The sequence below is a fragment of the Scyliorhinus torazame genome, chromosome 3 (assembly GCF_047496885.1).
Source record: "Scyliorhinus torazame isolate Kashiwa2021f chromosome 3, sScyTor2.1, whole genome shotgun sequence".
NCBI lineage: Eukaryota > Metazoa > Chordata > Chondrichthyes > Carcharhiniformes > Scyliorhinidae > Scyliorhinus > Scyliorhinus torazame.
Window position 1 is genome coordinate 279495154 of NC_092709.1, and position 17573 is coordinate 279512726.

Sequence of the window (17573 nt, forward strand, 5' to 3'; positions counted from 1 at the left end):
ATAGAGTTCCTCAAACGTAACCCAAAGCTTCGCAGGATACAGCATTCCAAACCTCACCTCCTTTTTGTAGAGGGCTGCCTTTACCTTGATGAATCCTGCACGCCTCATGGCCAGCTCCATTCCCAAGTCCTGGTAGATGCGCACCTCGCAGTTCTCCCATCTGCTGCTCCTCTCTGCCTTGGCCCATCGCAGCACGCGTTCCCTGTCAGCCAGCCGGTGAAAGCAGACCACCAAGGCCGTCCTGGGCTTCCTTGCGGGGGCTCTATTCAGCCCATCCAACTCCAGGGGTCGAGGGAAGGCCTCCGGTCCCATCAGCGCCTGAGCACACCCATCACATATGCACCCACATCCGATCCCTCGCAGCCCTCGGGAAGGCCAACAATCCTCAAGTTCTGCCTCCTGGCTCTGTTCCCCAGCTCTTCAAGCTACTCCTGCATCCTCCTCTGGCGGGAGTTCAGCTCCTCCACCTCGTGCTCCAGCTCCGTTACCGTGTCCGCCTGGTTGGAGAGCTTCACCTCGACCTCCCTGAGCGCCTTCTCTTGGACCGCCTGTGTCTCGGTCCATTACCGCTCTCATCGGGTCCAGCGTGACCCTCTTCAGTTCGGCAAAGCAATTCCTGAAAAACTCCATCTGTTGCTCTCTTGGCCAGTGGGCCTCCGCTCCCTGGTCCCTGCCGTCTGCCATGCTTCGCCGCCTGGTCTGGGGACCCCGCTGCTCCCGCTTCGATCCTTGCCGCTCCACTCGACCACTTCTGGTCCAGCTGTCCCATACCCCGGGGGTAAGCCTCGTCCCTATCGTCCCCTCCACCGATTCATGTCACCAGATCCCAAAAAAGTCCTTTAGAAAAGGTCCGTTTGCCCATCGCGGGCGGGAGCGATCCGACCTGCAACCTGCTTCCTCAAGGGCGCCACCGGAAGTCAGGATGCCATTTTTAAATGACGTCCGTCTCTCGACAGATCCTGACGTGACCCCCGAACTCCACTCCCCTCCCCAATTCATTATAGAGTCCCCATGCCCTCCCACCCCCCCACAACCACTGCTGCAGGAAAAATGTTGACAGTCTCAGGTTGGCACCCTGGTGGCAGTGCCAGGATGCCCAGGTGGCACCAACAGTGTCAGGGTGCCACGTGACCAGAGAGCAAGGCACCTGGGGGGCCTCTGATCCCCTGGGAGACCTCTATGAGTGCCGTTCCATTTTGGTCCCCGTTTGTGGAGACCAGTACTGAACGGCACTCGCCCGAGGTCTCCATGGCGAAGGGATAGAACCCAAAGCGTTGGGTTACCTCAAGGAACTGCATATTAGAGTGAGATTAGCTGTCTCACTCTAATAAGCAGATTTGCCAAAAAGGGATCCTGCCTACAATGGGAGGGCTTCAAATCGCAACATTTCGCAAGATTGCGTTAGATCTCACGAGGTGTAGAGAGCCAGGTAGATCCTGGGAGTGGGGTCTCCCATCATTTACTGGCCACATTGTGTTGTTTTCGGGAGCAGTGAGGCTGGTAGATCGTACCCTAGGTTAGTTTGTTAACCAAATTATTTGTCGTTACCTATTTCCTTGCCATGGGCTGGATTGTCCAACTGACAAGATACAAACTCAGTCAAATTTCTATTGAATGTTTTGAATGAAGTTCATTCCCTCAAAATTGCAGAAGAAATTTGTTTCCTCATCTATCTCTGCATTCAGCTGAGTAACGTGTCATAAGCAACAATAAGAATTATTCTGAAGACATGCAATCATCACAAACATATGGGGACAAGAAGTCTTTAATAACAAAACATTGTCCAAAAAATACATTGAAGTCAATGAATTACAGGGGTTGAAATGCATTAATTTTATTTAAAATGCTGTAGTATAGGCAGCTGCAATAAATATGTTTTTTAATTGTGTGGCTTGTGTATTGTCAATATTGTAGCTAAACTTGTAAAATATTCTGAAATACAAGTGTCCTATGTTTAACGTCATCCACCTTTGCAAGACACAACATTTGAATCATACCCCAGTTGTCTGTCCTTTTCTCAGTGCAACTTACCATAATTCAGCATTTAAGCACATCCCCTTTGGGTAGGAATTGAGGAAGTTGGCATAGTTACCATCTGCCATAACTTTTATCAAACTTTTCACAGGCATCATTGGAGCATTTTGTATAAACACACACACACGATATTGCGCTGTACAAATTGCAAAGCTTTTAATTAACGCGGACACAAAGGATGACTTTTGGCTGTGAACTGGCTCTATTTATGAATACTCATGTTGTAAATGTCTTTCAGACAATGAAGCCCTGAGACTGTAAACGATCATACATTAGACTTAGTGTGGTTTCATCCTAGCCATGCTCAATAAACAGAACCCCAAGCAGTCATGGCTAGTATTTGGAAGGCCGAAGAATAAAATCAGACTCAAATGACTGAAATGTCATTCAAACCTCTGGTGCTATAACGAATAATTGCATTTTGCATAATTTTCTATCCAAATATGCTAATATTTGAAAAATGAATGTGCCCCAAAAATTCTTCACTACGATGAATTTTATATTCTACAGAAACAAATAGTTTCAGGGCTCCAATGGCTTGGTTCTACATGTACCACTAAGTGTGGCGTTTGCCATGTAGCACAGAAGGTCCCATAATTCAATCACTGATCAGTCCTCAGTTAGCTAACAACAGTCAGGATGTTACAATTGGCCCTCAGTCGCCTTTGGGAGGCAAGAGGGGGAAAAAAACCCAACCAAACTTCCTTCCCAATTTGCTATCCAGTGAGCCTTTGAAGGAACCTTTGTGATCAGGTTCACCTCCTAGAGTTGAATATATTTTCAGCAGTCATAAGCCAATCAAAGTATAATAGAGAAAAAGCATTCTAGTACTGAGCCAACATCACCAGTGGGAAATGTGCTCACCCCCCCCCACCCCCTCCATAACTGCTGTGCTTCCAGGTTTAGCTTCCAATTACAGAATTTTGTATTCAATTTCATGTTCTATATAGAAACATCACTGTACAACAGGATTGGATAAATAATTCTGCTGCTTTGATGGTTCATATTAATCCATCGCACACTGACCGCAACAGTTAACTTCAGGACTATCAGTTAAATTAATCAAATATTCATCATTTAGCATTTGTGGAATAGTTATAGCAAAATGAAAAATCCAATTCCATGTTTTCACTTTTATTTAGTGTCATGCACAATATAGAAGAATGGTTTAAACCCATACAAAACCAGACAATAAAACAACTGAGTAAATTACTGGGAACCAAGTTGTTTTAGCAGAGATTCCTCCACCTCGGGTGGAGAAACCAGTTAAATCACCCTTTAATGCAAACTTATATCTAATAATTTGTAAATAGCTTTAAACTACATATTTTAACAATCCCGGCGGAGCAAGGTACAACATAAATTTGTAATCTTGGTGAATCCTTCATTATTCCATGCTTTGTTTAGAATATAAACAACATTATCTTAACACGAAGAAATAACACTGCTTCAGTTGACACATAGCCTTAACTGCAAGTTGTTACGGCACAGACTCATAACTTCAGGATAGCTTGCATTCAGCTTTTCATTCATCATAGGGAATACTGCACTCCCCACTGCCTCCTCACAGAAACAACTGCATTATAAATAAGATGTTGGACCTTTCCTTGGTTTACATTCAAACACAATTTCCCATTATAGGGTAGAATTATCCTATGTTTTCCCAACTAATTCTAATCCTATGCAAGGGAATGGATCTTCCAAATTTCCATACTGTCAATTTAAGTTAGCTGCATATATAATTTGATCTGGAGGTGGAATCATAATACCAATCACTCTGAAAAGAATGACAAAGTAACCTATTTCCTTAATAAGATGTAACTCGTGCAGGATTTGCATATTGAATACAGCTCATTACACGGGAGCTTCAAATGTAAAGTTCTAGTATGCTTTGAATTGTACATTAATGATTATAAGTTCTCACTAAATGTCAAGCTGTGAAACTTCAATGGACGCATAAAAATATGAATATGGCCTATCTATCTGCACATTGGTTTAGGCTATACTGAAAGGTATTGTACAGATGCATATGCTGATAAAGATTAGTAACGTACAAAATAGTGAAATTCTCTTACTATTATAACTAGTTTGCACGCTATGTATGATATGAAGGTGGTTGTGACACAAGGGCTTCTACAATAAGTAAAAAAGTCTCATCATTGATTATTGAATTTACAACTTTGGCCCTTTACAAATGGTATGAGAATCATTGTTATGCAGCTGCAGCTTTGAACAGATTTATCAAAATTTACTGTACACTGCATAAAATAGTATTTGTATAACTGACTGAAAAAGAACTCAACACCTCAGCGACTTTGTTTTGAACCTTTAAAAAGGCTGCCTTTTAATTATCATTACTGCCTTATAAACATGCTCCCTATGCTACTAGCTCATGGAAAATGGGAGGCATCAGTTAAGTCTACATTTCTAACAGTGTAAAACATCTCCATTACAAACATAGGGCAAGCTAATGTTTAATTAATGTAAACCAAATGTATGTAGGGCAGATTTTTATGGACCCCTGCTGGTGGGTTTGGAGGCAGAGAGACCCGTAAAATTCTCCAGGTGGCATTTCAGCTCGAACTGACTGTAATTGTATGGGAGGCAGATGAAGCCTAAGGTGACCCACATGCCCTTGCCCCAATTGAGGTCCTTAAGTGACCAATTAATGACAATGAAGTGCCATTTCCCACGCTGGAATTTGAAGCTGGTGGGAGACATTCAAGGACATGGATGAAGCCCCCACCCCCACCCCCCCCCCCCCCCCCCCCCCACCCCCGGTGCTTCGTCTGTGCCTGACCTTCAAAGCAAGACCCCCAATCCCTTCTCCCATCCGACCCCCCCCTTGCCACAAGACCCTACATTTACCTCCATCCCGAGCCCCCATCACTTTGATTGGTGAGACTGCTTGTAGTCGGAGTAGTTGCAACACTCCCTGGGCGCTGCTGAAACTAAAGACTTGCTAGCTAATTAGATTATCAGCAGCTCTCTGATGTGGAAATTCTGCCACTGAGAGGTTGGGAGACAACTTCCAGCCAATGAACGCTCCTCATACTATTAAATGGCTGTGGGACATCCCTGGAAACCCTAATATCGGAAAGAATCTGCTTCATAAGGTTTAAGGAAAACCTGTTCTTGAGTAAAAGAAATTACATCACAACTTCTATACATCGTATGGAGATACCGGAAGTGGGGCACTGAGTGCAAAATTACTGAATAAACTAGTAGTACTTATATTCATAATCGAGATTTGGGCAGTATCATGGTGCAAAATATGTCTCGTACACAGAAAAGACATGGCATGATTCCACAAAATAAGCTGCCAGGAGCAGAACTAATTCAAATTTAAGGCTTCCAGCAATAATCAAATGTTGCATGCGAAATGTTCTTTACCACAGCAGAGATTTGCATCTGACCACTGTCTACTCACCCTTGGAATCTTTGTCTCTGCTATGCTTAGTCTCTTCGTACTCTAACCCAAGTCTTTTCAGCTAAATGCCATAGACTGATCTTTTTCACCTCAGTTTGCAGTGATATCCCCCCAGCAGTGCCAACACTGCTAAATCGTGGACATCTGCAAGCCAAGTTCAGGATGACAAGATAGCATTAGCTTCTCCAGTGCATTCAATGTTTCCTATGTACCCCATGATAATACTTATTATTTATCATGCCATTGGATTGGTAAATATCTGATGCTAGATGAGTTTGCTTCTGTTTATTCATGCCATTACCTGAACCACAATATATCATGAGCTTGCATTTCCAACGGCATGTTCAACAAATAAAATAAGTCTATTAACAACTACGACAACAACAAAGCTCGACAAAATAGTTTGTTCCCATGAAATGTTGCTCTGGGAATTCTGATACAAATGTACTGGCTATATTTTTTTAGATATAATAATAAGGTACACAAAGTTAGTAGATGGAACAAAGAAAACTCCTGTAAACTTTTTTCTGCAGTTTTAATGTCAATTATCCCATACTCATTCTTTTTTAACAGCAGTGGCAATTGAACATGAGAAGAAGTTGGCTACGTAATTTATATATATTACTTCATCTGTGTCTGAGTTTTGCACATTGTCAAAATCTGTTTCAGAGCCTTCTGAACATCTTCATCCATTTGACCCTGGAAATATAGTTTTTTAAAAAGTTAAAACAAAACCATGTAACATTTGGCGACAAAATATAGAAAGAATAGAGTTCCTGCAAAGATAGGGCAAATATTCAGATTCAAAGACTGGACTGTGAGAGTGACAATCTTGATAACTACAGGCTTAGAGTACAGAATGGGCAAACTTTACCTGACGAAGGTAAGTAGTTTTTCCAAAACCAGTCTATTACATGAACATGCAATTTTGAACCCCTATCAAGTCTCCCCTTAACCTTCCCTGCTCCAAGAAGAAGAATCCTAGCTTTTCTACTCTATCGACAAAATTGAAGTTCCTCATTCGCAGTACCATTTTCCCTCCCAATCCAAGTTCTTGAGATACGCGTAATTATAATACTCTAAAAATGGGGAGGTTTGGTTTTGGTTGGAAGTAGAAATGTCAGAAATTTCAAATATGACCCCAGCACACCTCAAAACCATTCACTCAGGAGATAGGTCATTTAAAAAACATATTAAGGAAACTGCTTGGCTGGAATCTTCCGGAACCCCCACTGCGGGTTTCCCGGTGGTGTGGGGGATGCATAGAATGGGAAACCCCGGTGACAGTGCCTGGATCAGATGATCCTGCCGCCAACCAATGGCGGGCTGACTTCACGCCGTTGGGGGGGGAGGGGGGGGGGGGGGTGCACGGAAAATCCTGACTTCATTTTAGCAAAGATTACTTTTTAAAAACTCTATACCCATCCCCACAACCTCTTTCCCTCACTTTTCCTTGCACCACAAAATCTACTTGCTCCTTGGTTGTAACCTGGTGTCACAGCCTTACATGTCTGAAAGGTAGTCTAGTCTATCAATCAGGCTAGGTGTTGAACTGGAAATTGTAAAAAAAAAAGAATTCACACTTTCACTTCATAACTCCTCCAGTGGGTCCCAGGAAACCCTGCCCAAGTAGCATCAGCGCTTATACATTTATAAAGGCAATGCACAAGTTTTTGGGATGTGACATAGGGTGACTTTAATATCTCAAGGTCGACTTTGATAAGGTAACTTATTTTGTCATGGTGAGGAATATCTTTTAAAATGATTCCAACGATGCTTCCGAGGTCATCTGTTTTAGGTCCAGCAAGGAAAGATTTAGACATTGAAAATTAAATGGGACAAATGATCGGTTGGTTTAGCACAGTGGGCTAAACAGCTGGCTTATAATGCAGAACAAGGCAGCAGCGCGGGTTCAATTCCCATACCAGCCTCCCCGAACAGGCGCCGGAATGTGGTGACTAGGGGCTTTTCACAGTAGCTTCACTGAAACCTACTTTTGTGACAATAAGCGATTATTATTATGATTGATTGACACAGAAACAATTGGGGGAATATAAAGTGAAATTGGGAAAGAATCAAAGATAATGGTGCTGGACTGGAAACTGGCAAAGTATGCTGAAACAAGATTGGACCTGGCTGAAATAGGACAGGAAATTCAGCAAATTAACAGAATGATAAATATCAAAAATGCTGGAAATACTCATTAGATCAGGCAACATCTGTGTGGAGCTGTTGCAGTACCTCTCCACATATGCTGCCGGATCGGCTGAGCATTTCCTGCATTAATTTCAGATTCCCAGCATCTGCAATATTCTGCTTTTGGAATAGAATGAATAAACTGGATAGTTATAAAAGTGATATATGCCGAATGAACATTAATGACATGCCTTGGATTAAGGACAGCCATATTGAATTCTAGGGATTAGTTGAAACAGAAACGATGGCACCTTTTAATATTAAGAATTATAAAAGTAGGAATTCTTAAGAAATAAAATAACCTGTCCATTCAGAAGTTCTCTCAACTGTGTTGTGCAGTATACAAAGGATAATTACAGAAACGTACCTGGACTGCATACAGAAGATGCATTCGATACACAGACACTACTTCATGATGTCGTTGATTTGCATCCTATAAATTAAATGATTACATTTCATTGATTAGAGCAGCTGTGAAACACAGTAATTGAACAGCATCTGAAATTCATTTCATGTCAGGATCTTAACTCACAATGATATTCTGCCCATTAATTTTGACTGCATTAAAGTCTCTCAATGTTAAAATTCTCTTGCTTGTTTGCAAATCCTTCTGTGGCTTTGACTCTTTCTAATTTTGTAATGTTCTCCAGCTCTACCTTTTGAGATGTCTGCACTCCACCAATTCTACACTCATGTACCTTATAGAATCATAGAATTTACAGTGCAGAAGGAGGCTATTCAGCCCATCGAGTCTGCCCCAGTCCTTGGAAAGAACACCCTATCTATGCCCACACCACCACCCTATCCCCATGACCCAGCAACCCACCTAATCTTTTTGTACACTAAGGGCAATTTAGCATGGCCAATCCACCTAACCTGCACATCTTTGGGAGGAAACCGGAGCACCCGGAGGAAACCCACGCAGACATGGGAAGAATGTGCAGACTCCGCACAGACAGTGACCCAAGCCGGATATCGAACCTGGGACCCTGGAGCTGTGAAGGAACAGTGCTAACCACTGTGCTAACGTGCCACCCAAAACCTACCTCCTCGATGTAATCACTCCACTGTTGGTTGCTGTGCTTTCAGCTGCCTGGGCTGTAAGAATTCCCTCCCTAAATTTTTCCACCTTGCTGCCTCCCCTCCTTTAAGTCGTTCTTTAAAACTTACCTTTTTGACCAATCTTTTGGTCATCTCTCGGACTATTTTGTTCGGCTGAGTGTAAAATTTTGTTTAATTATGCAGCCATGAAGTGCTTTGGAATATTTAATTATGTTAAAGGTGCCAAATAAATGCATGCTCTTGTTTTACGTTCCAAAAGGTGGAAAGGATAGTGCACTAACCCACTTTTCTGCCTCAAAGACTACATTGAATAGAACATTTTCAGTTGCTTTACCTGTCCTACACAAGCTAATGGATTAGATTTTGTAGTCAGCAATGAAGCAATGACACTATTGCTGCTCTCAAAAGAATGCTACCCAAAAAGATCTAGTGATCTATGTGGCAGATTTGCCCTGTGTCAATGACATTTCAAGTGCAGGGTCATGTCAAGGGGAGTTGGTCCCGGCCACAGTGACAGTGATGTCAGCACATCAAAGTATTCTTACAAACTATAAACTGGGAACTTTTCACTCAGATTTTCACACAGTAAGATGAATTATGTTTGGATTAAAATGGAGCAAACCAAAGTTCAACTAATTTTTAAAATATGGATTTGTTCTCTGGGGGAAGTGAGGGGAGGTGGTACCTTAATGTTGGCAGAGCGGAGAATCATTTACAGTAACTCCTGACTTATTCTGCACATATACAAATTCACAAAGTTGCTATCTGTTTCAGACGGGCAATGGTGAACAGGAACACATGAAATAGGGGCAGGGATAGACCATACGACCTGTTGAGCCTTCTCTGCCATTCAATATGATCATGGCTGATCTTAGGCTTCAACTCCACTCTCCTGACTGTTCTCCATATCTCTTGATTCACTGAAAACCATAAATCTGCCTCTCCAAACCTTCATGTATTCAATGAAGAAGAATCCATAATCCTTTGGCATAGAAAATTTCTAAAATTCACAACCCTTTGAGTGAAGAACTTTCTTCCCATCTCAGTCCTAACTGATTGGCCCCTTATCCTGAGACGATGGCTGGAATTCTCCGTACGTAAGACTATGTTCTCCCGTTGGAGATGAATCACAACTAATTTGCATGTGTGCTGGTAGTGCAAATCCTGAAGTGACTCACAATTCATCGGCGTGTAAATTTATGCATGAGGGGACCGAGGGATTCCATCGCGAATCTCGCTATCGGGTCATCAGCAGCGGTCCGGAAGCGAGGTCCAGCGGCTGGGTCCCTCCTGCAATGCATTTCCGTGCCCCCCCAAACTCCCCCCGCCCCCCTCCCCAAGGATTTGCTGGGTTCCCCCCACCCCCCTCCCCAAGGATTTGCTGGGTCACCCCCACCCCCGGCCCCTCGGTGACCGTAGCCCCCCTTGCAGAGGCCACACAATTACTGATACCCCTGCTTGGAAGCCCCCCAATTCCCTTGCCTGGATGCATTGATTGAGGGAGGGTGGGTGGGGGTGAGGTGGCCCTCACAGATGGACTTTGGGAGAAACTCCCTGAAGAGTTACTCCAGCCCACGGCGAGGTACATTGCATCAGTGCCACGTTTGCAAATACCTGCATCAATTCTTGCCAACATGAATCCCGGCCTAGAGGACCGGAGAATCATGCCAGTTTGGAGAATATGTTGCCTGGCCCATTAATAGGATGCAAATGGGTCCAAGTGACGAATTTGCATCTCCCGCTGGCGCGGGATGTGATCCTCGATCGGAATGGGATTGACCCCTTTTTTGCCCGACGCTGGAACTCCATTACCAGCGGCGGAGAATTCAGCCCTATACCCGCGTTTTTTAAGATTCTCTGACCAGCAGAAAAATCCCTCAGCGTCTACCCTATCAAGGCTTCCAGAATCAACAGTCTTATCATTAGCACTGTCAAGTTCAGGTTCATGGAGCATGCACTATCACCATGATGAGCCAGATTTTCATGTCCCCTTGGAGTGGGAAAAATGATCAGCTATTGGCAAAACTTTGTTTTTTTGCATGCTCTATTTAAATTTACCATAGAAACATGGACACAAGCAATGTTCCCATAGGTGGGAGGAGGTTTGAAAGTGCGAGTTAGGGTCAGGTGGTGACCCTGCATGCATGACCTCTAAAATCAAGGTGGTCAGTGACAGCCCTGAGGCAAATTGTTTTTTTATGTCCCTGGGTATGTTCATGGAGTCAGGTGGGGATGGGCTGAAGGCTTCGGAAAACATACCTTGTTTGAAGCTTTGGGGAATCCTGCTGAGGAGTCAGGAACATTCTGACAGATAAGCGTTAAATGTTTTGACAACTTCAAATGTCATGATTGGATGTTTGTATCATAAGTTATGTGAGTTTTTACTGCAATGATTGACTATTACGTTCAATTCTGCAAAATATAAATTTCCCACTGCATTGATCAGCATTTCGTAAGCGCTGAGACGCAGAAAAGTAATTTTCCCTTTGGGAGTACGGCTATCTTCAATTCAAAATTGAAGCAAACAGTGCTTGGGAATTCAAGTGTCACGATCTGAAATGATCCAAATAACGACAGTGATTTAAACTGGAAAGCAAATGCTCTGCAATTTTTACTTGGAGGGGAAAACAGCCAACTGCTCTACTTTGCTTTGATTAACAGGCCATCTGCCGGAGCTAAGAAGAAAATCTAGTTATCTGTTGTTCCAGTTTCAATAGGCTCCATTGTTTGCAGCTGAGTGCATAATACAAGCTTGGCTGATTTTCAAGCTGAAAAACCAAGGGGTAGTGTACAGTATGTTTTGAGTGTTAAGAGATTATTAAAGCACTACCCGTCTTGGATGTGGGCAAGGGCAGCACGGTAGCACTGTGGTTAGCAGTTGCTTCACAGCTCCAGGATCCCAGGTTCGATTCCCGGCTTGGGTCACTGTATGTGCGGAGTCTGCACGTTCTCCCCGTGTCTGCGTGGGTTTCCTCCGGTTTACTCCCACAGTCCAAAGATGTGCAGGTTAGGTGGATTGGCCATGATAAATTGCCCTTAGGTGTCCAAAAAGGTTGGGTGGGGTTACTGAGTTATGGGGAAAGGGTGGAGGCATGGGCTTAAGTGGGGTGCTCTTTCCAAGGGCCGGTGCAGACTCGATGGGCTGAACGGCCTCCTTCTGCACTGTAAATGTTATGTGGTTATTGATTGGATATTTGCTTTTCCAACTGAGTGACCAGTTGATGAGACGTAACTTTTTTTCAGGTTTTTTTCAGTATGGATGGTTGCATTTTTGAGTGACAGTTCTATTACATTGTTGGACGTGTACTTTTTCCAATTTATTTCAAAGTCTCGCCATTGCTCCTAAGGGTTCTATATTGTGTGTACTGGCTGAGCAGCTATGTGGGCAATATCAGGAGGCATGGGAAATATCGGGGGCATGGGGAATATGAGGGGACTTGGGGAGGTATGTGCAGTTTTAGGGAGCATCGGGGAGTTGAGCAGTGAGGTTTAGGCGGCATAAGAACAATGTTTAAGATCTGAGCTGACGACCCAGCGGATCAAGGAAAGCCCTCTAACTAGCATGCTTCAGGACCCGCATTCTTTAATGCTATCTCGGATGTCGGGGAACCTGAACCCTGAACAGCCACATCTCTAGGAGATGAAATTATGGCGGGTATGCACAGAGTGACAGGATTCCAAAGTCGAGAAATGGCCCAAATTGTATTTTCCAAGCCCAACACAAAAATCTAACCCCATAATTTTGGAATCAATTAAAATACAAGTGAACAGCTTAGATGTTAAAAAGTGCAGGCCTTTAAAACAGCATGAACACCACTCGGGGGAATTATGTACTTACAGATAACTGATGCTGTAAATGCTTCACTTGCTGTTGAAGAGTGTCAAGTTGCTGATTTTGTCTTTTGAGAGTGCTGGCAGTATAAGAAAGTTGGGAAAGGCTGTTCAATGCCTCTTTTAATTTGTTTACTTCCTTGGACAGTTCGCTGTTCTGTTTTGACACCAAAATACAATAAGTTCAATTGGTTTGAGGGAGCAGATTCATTATGCAATGCCAAGAAGAAAAACAATGAATTTGGGATAAAATTCACATTAGTCCTCTGTTGCTGAAATGACCTTGTTCCAAAGGGCTTCGCGAGAGAATGCTTTTGATTACAGAAGCAATTAACTCCTGTTACATAGGTTCAGGAATACACCATGTTGTTCCTAGAGCTTCTTCCATAATTCAATAAAATCCAGAGGGATTGCAGGATGTTTTATATGTTAATAATAAGGAACCTTGAAAAACACACAGGTCCATCAATAGATGAATTAAAAACAGAATGTGCTTGAAACACTCAGTAGATTAATAATTTTGTGACAACCCAAAATGCTAATTCTTTTTCTTTCTCCACAGGTGCTGCCCGATCTGCTGATTATTTATAAATCGGATTCTTCCAGTGCAATTGCAAGCCTGATTTGCAATTAACTCCTCCTGCACCCTTTTAATACCCCATGAGGAAGCCTTTGGTTGATACAAGCCTCAACTGGTACAGTCCTCTCTGCAACCACACCCTCACGATTGCCAATCAGCGATCTCTTCCTCCATCTCGATTGCCACTAGAGTTGGCAAGTCCCTCACTTCCTCAGACCAGGTCTTGGGCCATTCTCCTACCTACATCCTCTATACCTCCACTTAAATACTATGGCCATGATCAGTGATCCTTCTTCAAAAAATAATAAAAAGAGCTCAAAGAAGAGTGACCAAGAAAGTCCACACAATAGGCAACTAATTATAAAGAGCAGCCCAAAGGACTAAACTTTCTTTTCTTGGGTAAGTTGTATATTCAGTTACCTGTCCCTTAAATGCTTCTACGCTGTTCGCTTTGACTATTTCATGTGGTAGAACGTTGCATACGCCAACCACTCTCAAGAGCCAGGAGGGGACATGAGAAGTCTTTGGCAGGTAGGATCAAGGATAACCCTAAAGCTTTCTATAGATATGTCAGGAATAAAAGAATGACTAGGGTAAGAGTAGGGCCAGTCAAGGACAGTAGTGGGAAGATGTGCTTGGAGTCCGAGGAGATAGGAGAGGTGCTAAATGAATATGTTTTGTCAGTATTCTTACAGGAAAAAGACAATGTTGTCGAGGAGAATACTGAGATTCAGGCTACTAGACTAGAAGGGCTTGAGGTTCATAAGGAGGAGGTGTTAGCAATTCTGGAAAGTGTGAAAATAGATAAGTCCCCTGGGCCGGATGGGGTTTATCCTAGGATTCTCTGGGAAGCTAGGGAGGAGATTGCTGAGCCTTTGGCTTTGATCGTTAAGTCATCTTTGTCAACGGGAATAGTGCCAGAAGACTGGAGGATAGCAAATGTTGTCCCCTTGTTCAAGAAGGGGTGTAGAGACAACCCCGGTAACTATAGACCAGTGAGTCCTACTTCTGTTGTGGGCAAAATCTTGGAAAGGTTTATAAGAGATAGGGTGTATAATCATCTGGAAAGGAATAATTTGATTAGAGATAGTCAACACGGTTTCGTGAAGGGTAAGTCGTGCCTCACAAACCTTGTAGAGTTCTTTGAGAAGGTGACCAAACAGGTGGGTAAAGCAGTTGATGTGGTGTATATGGATTTCAGTAAGGCGTTTGATAAGGTTCCCCACGGTAGGCTACTGCAGAAAATACGGAAGCATGGGATTCAGGGAGATTTAGCTGTTTGGATCAGAAATTGGCTAGCTGGAAGAAGACAAAGGGTGGTGGTTGATGGGAAGTGTTCAGACTGGAGTCCAGTTACTAGTGGTGTACCACAAGGATCTGTTTTCGGGCCACTGCTGTTTGTCATTTTTATAAATGACCTGGAGGAGGGCATAGAAGGATGGGTGAGTAAATTTGCAGATGACACTAAAGTTGGTGGAGTTGTGGACAGTGCGGAAGGATGTTACAAGTTACAGAGGGACATAGATAAGCTACAGCGCTGGGCTGAGAGGTGGAAAATGGAGTTTAATGCAGAAAAGTGTGAGGTGATTCATTTTGGAATGAATAACAGGAAGACAGAGTACTGGGCTAATGGTAAGATTCTTGGCAGTGTGGATGAGCAGAGAGATCTCGGTGTCCATGTACATAGATCCCTGAAAGTTGCCACTCAGGTTGAGAGGGTTGTTAAGAAGGCGTACGGTGTGTTAGCTTTTATTGGTAGAGGGATTGAGTTTCGGAGCCATGAGGTCATGTTGCAGCCGTACAAAACTCTGGTGCAGCCACATTTGGAGTATTGCGTGCAATTCTGGTCGCCGCATTATAGATAGGATGTGGAAGCATTGGAAAGGGTGCAGAGGAGATTTACCAGAATGTTGCCTGGTATGGAGGGAAGATCTTATGCGGAAAGGCTGAGGGACCTGAGGCTGTTTTCGTTAAGAGAGAAGAAGGTGAAGAGGTGACTTAATTCAGGCATACAAGATGATCAGAGGATTGGATAGGGTGGACAGTGAGAGCCTTTTTCCTCGGATGGTGATGTCTAGCACGAGGAGACATAGCTTTAAATTGAGGGGAGATAGATATAGGACAGATGTCAGAGGTAGGTTCTTTACTCAGAAAGTAGTAAGGGTGTGGAATGCCTGCCTGCAACAGTAGTGGACTCGCCAACACTAAGGGTATTCAAATGGTCATTGGATAGACATATGGACGATAAGGGAATAGTGTAGATGGGCTTTAGAGTGGTTTCACAGGTCGGCGCAACATCGAGGGCCGAAGGGCCTGTACTGCGCTGTAATGTTCTATATTCTAGAGAAAGGCATTTCTCCTGAAATCCTTCAGAAAGTGTCTAGTGACTATCATATATTTAAGATCCAAATTTTTGGTCTCCTCACAAATAGAAATCCTTTTACAATTACTCTATTAAAGCCTTTCACAATTTAAGGACTTTTATTAAATCAGCTCTCAAGCTTCCCTTTTTTAATAGGCTCCCAGTCTTTTCAATCTTTTTAGATAAACATCCAGTTCTGGCATCATTCTTGCAAACTTCTTTTTGCACTTTCTCCAATGCCTCTATATCCTGTTTATAATTTGGAGACAGGCGGGATACTCCGTCCCAAGATGCCTGGAATGCGTTCACCGATGGGATTGAGAAACAGGTGTCGGGGGGAAATTGGGATCGGCACCAAACACGAACCTCCGGCCCCTGCTGGCAGGGGGGGTGGGGGGGGGGTTAAATAAATGCAAAAGGATCTTAATGGCACATTTGCATCTATTTAGTGGGCACGGTGCCATATGCTCCAGCCTCCTGTGATTCTCTGGACCCCGCGGCCGGGAATCACATGGGCGCGGATCACTTGCGGTCTCAACAATCGTGAATATGACATGGTGGAACTTGAGGTGGGCTAGGGGCTCCTTGGCCAACTCGAAGGTCTACCAAGACAGGTCCATGCTGGTAGATACCATCGGAGACCATCCAAATAACACCCCACCCACCGCCAACAATGTAGTTAGTGATAAGTGCAGTGAAATCACACACTTGAGTAAGCATGGACAGGGATTTGTCCGGGTAAGCACGGGGAGGGATTTGTCCGGGTAAGCACTGGGAGGGATTCGTCCGGGTAAGCACGGGGAGGGATTCGTCCGGGTAAGCATGGACAGGGATTCTTCCGGGAAAGCATGGGCAGGGATTAATCCGGGTAAGCATGGGCAGGGATTTGTCCGGGTAAGCATGGGCAGGGATTTGTCCGGGTAAGCATGGGCAGGGATTTGTCCGGGTAAGCACGGGCATGGATTTGTCCGGGTAAGCATGGGCAGGGATTTGTCTGGGTAAGCACGGACAGGGATTTGTCCGGATAAGCATGGGCAGGGATTTGTCCGGGTAAGCACGGACAGGGATTTGTCCGGGTAAGCACGGACAGGGATTTGTCCGGGTAAGCACGGACAGGGATTTGTCCGGGTAAGCACGGGCAGGGATTTGTCCGGGTAAGCACGGGCATGGATTTGTCCGGGTAAGCATGGGCAGGGATTTGTCTGGGTAAGCACGGACAGGGATTTGTCCGGATAAGCATGGGCAGGGATTTGTCCCGGTAAGCACGGACAGGGATTTGTCCGGGTAAGCACGGACAGGGATTTGTCCGGGTAAGCACGGACAGGGATTTGTCTGGGTAAGCACGGACAGGGATTTGTCCGGGTAAGCATGGGCAGGGATTTGTCCGGGTAAGCATGGACAGGGATTTGTCCGGGTAAGCACGGACAGGGATTTGTCCGGGTAAGCATGGACAGGGATTTGTCTGGGTAAGCATGGGCAGGGACTTGTCCGGGTAAGCATGGACAGGGATTTGTCTGGGTAAGCATGGACAGGGATTTGCCCGGGTAAGCATGGACAAGGATTTGTCTGGGTAAGCATGGACAGGGATTTGCCCGGGTAAGCATGGACAGGGGTTTGTCCGGGTAAGCATGGACAGGGATTTGTCCAGGTAAGCATGGACAGGGGTTTGTCCAGGTAAGCATGGGGAATGCACTTAGTGCTTGGAATGCACTTACATACATCTGTTTGATGTGGTCAATGTTTACAAACATTGAAGTTTCATCACTTAAGCCACTGAAGTGTGAAGGGATATGAATGGATCAAAGCTGCAGGTGGTTTGGAGCAGCTGAACCTTTGGCCATGGCACTAAGGGAGTCCAGGAAATGGAGGGGGGTGGTCCGAGGGGAGGGAGGAGCATCGAGTGTCGCTGTATGCAGACGACCTGTTGCTGTATGGGGCGGATCCAGTGGAGGGGATGGTGGAGGTCATGCAGATTCTTAGAGAGTTTGGGGACTTCTTCGGGCTATAAGGGCAATGTAGGGAAAAGTGAGCTCTTCGTGGTGCATCCAGGGGATCAGGGATAGACGACCTACCATTGA

The 17573-nt window shown here is 44.4% G+C and overlaps 1 protein-coding gene across 6 annotated transcripts in view; it reads right to left on the reverse strand.

Annotated features, from left to right (window-relative positions):
• Positions 1 to 5980: 5980 nt before the first annotated feature.
• Positions 5981 to 17573, reverse strand: part of rai14 (retinoic acid induced 14) — a 379848-nt gene continuing 368255 nt past the window's right edge. For all 6 annotated transcript variants that reach the window (XM_072497306.1, XM_072497307.1, XM_072497310.1 and 3 more), the window contains 3 exons: positions 12561 to 12710; positions 8028 to 8093; positions 5981 to 6163 (listed from right to left, as the gene is read on the reverse strand). In XM_072497306.1, the coding sequence (XP_072353407.1) occupies positions 6086 to 6163; positions 8028 to 8093; positions 12561 to 12710 (294 nt within the window). In that variant the 3' untranslated portion in view covers positions 5981 to 6085. The remainder of the gene's footprint in view (positions 6164 to 8027; positions 8094 to 12560; positions 12711 to 17573) is intronic.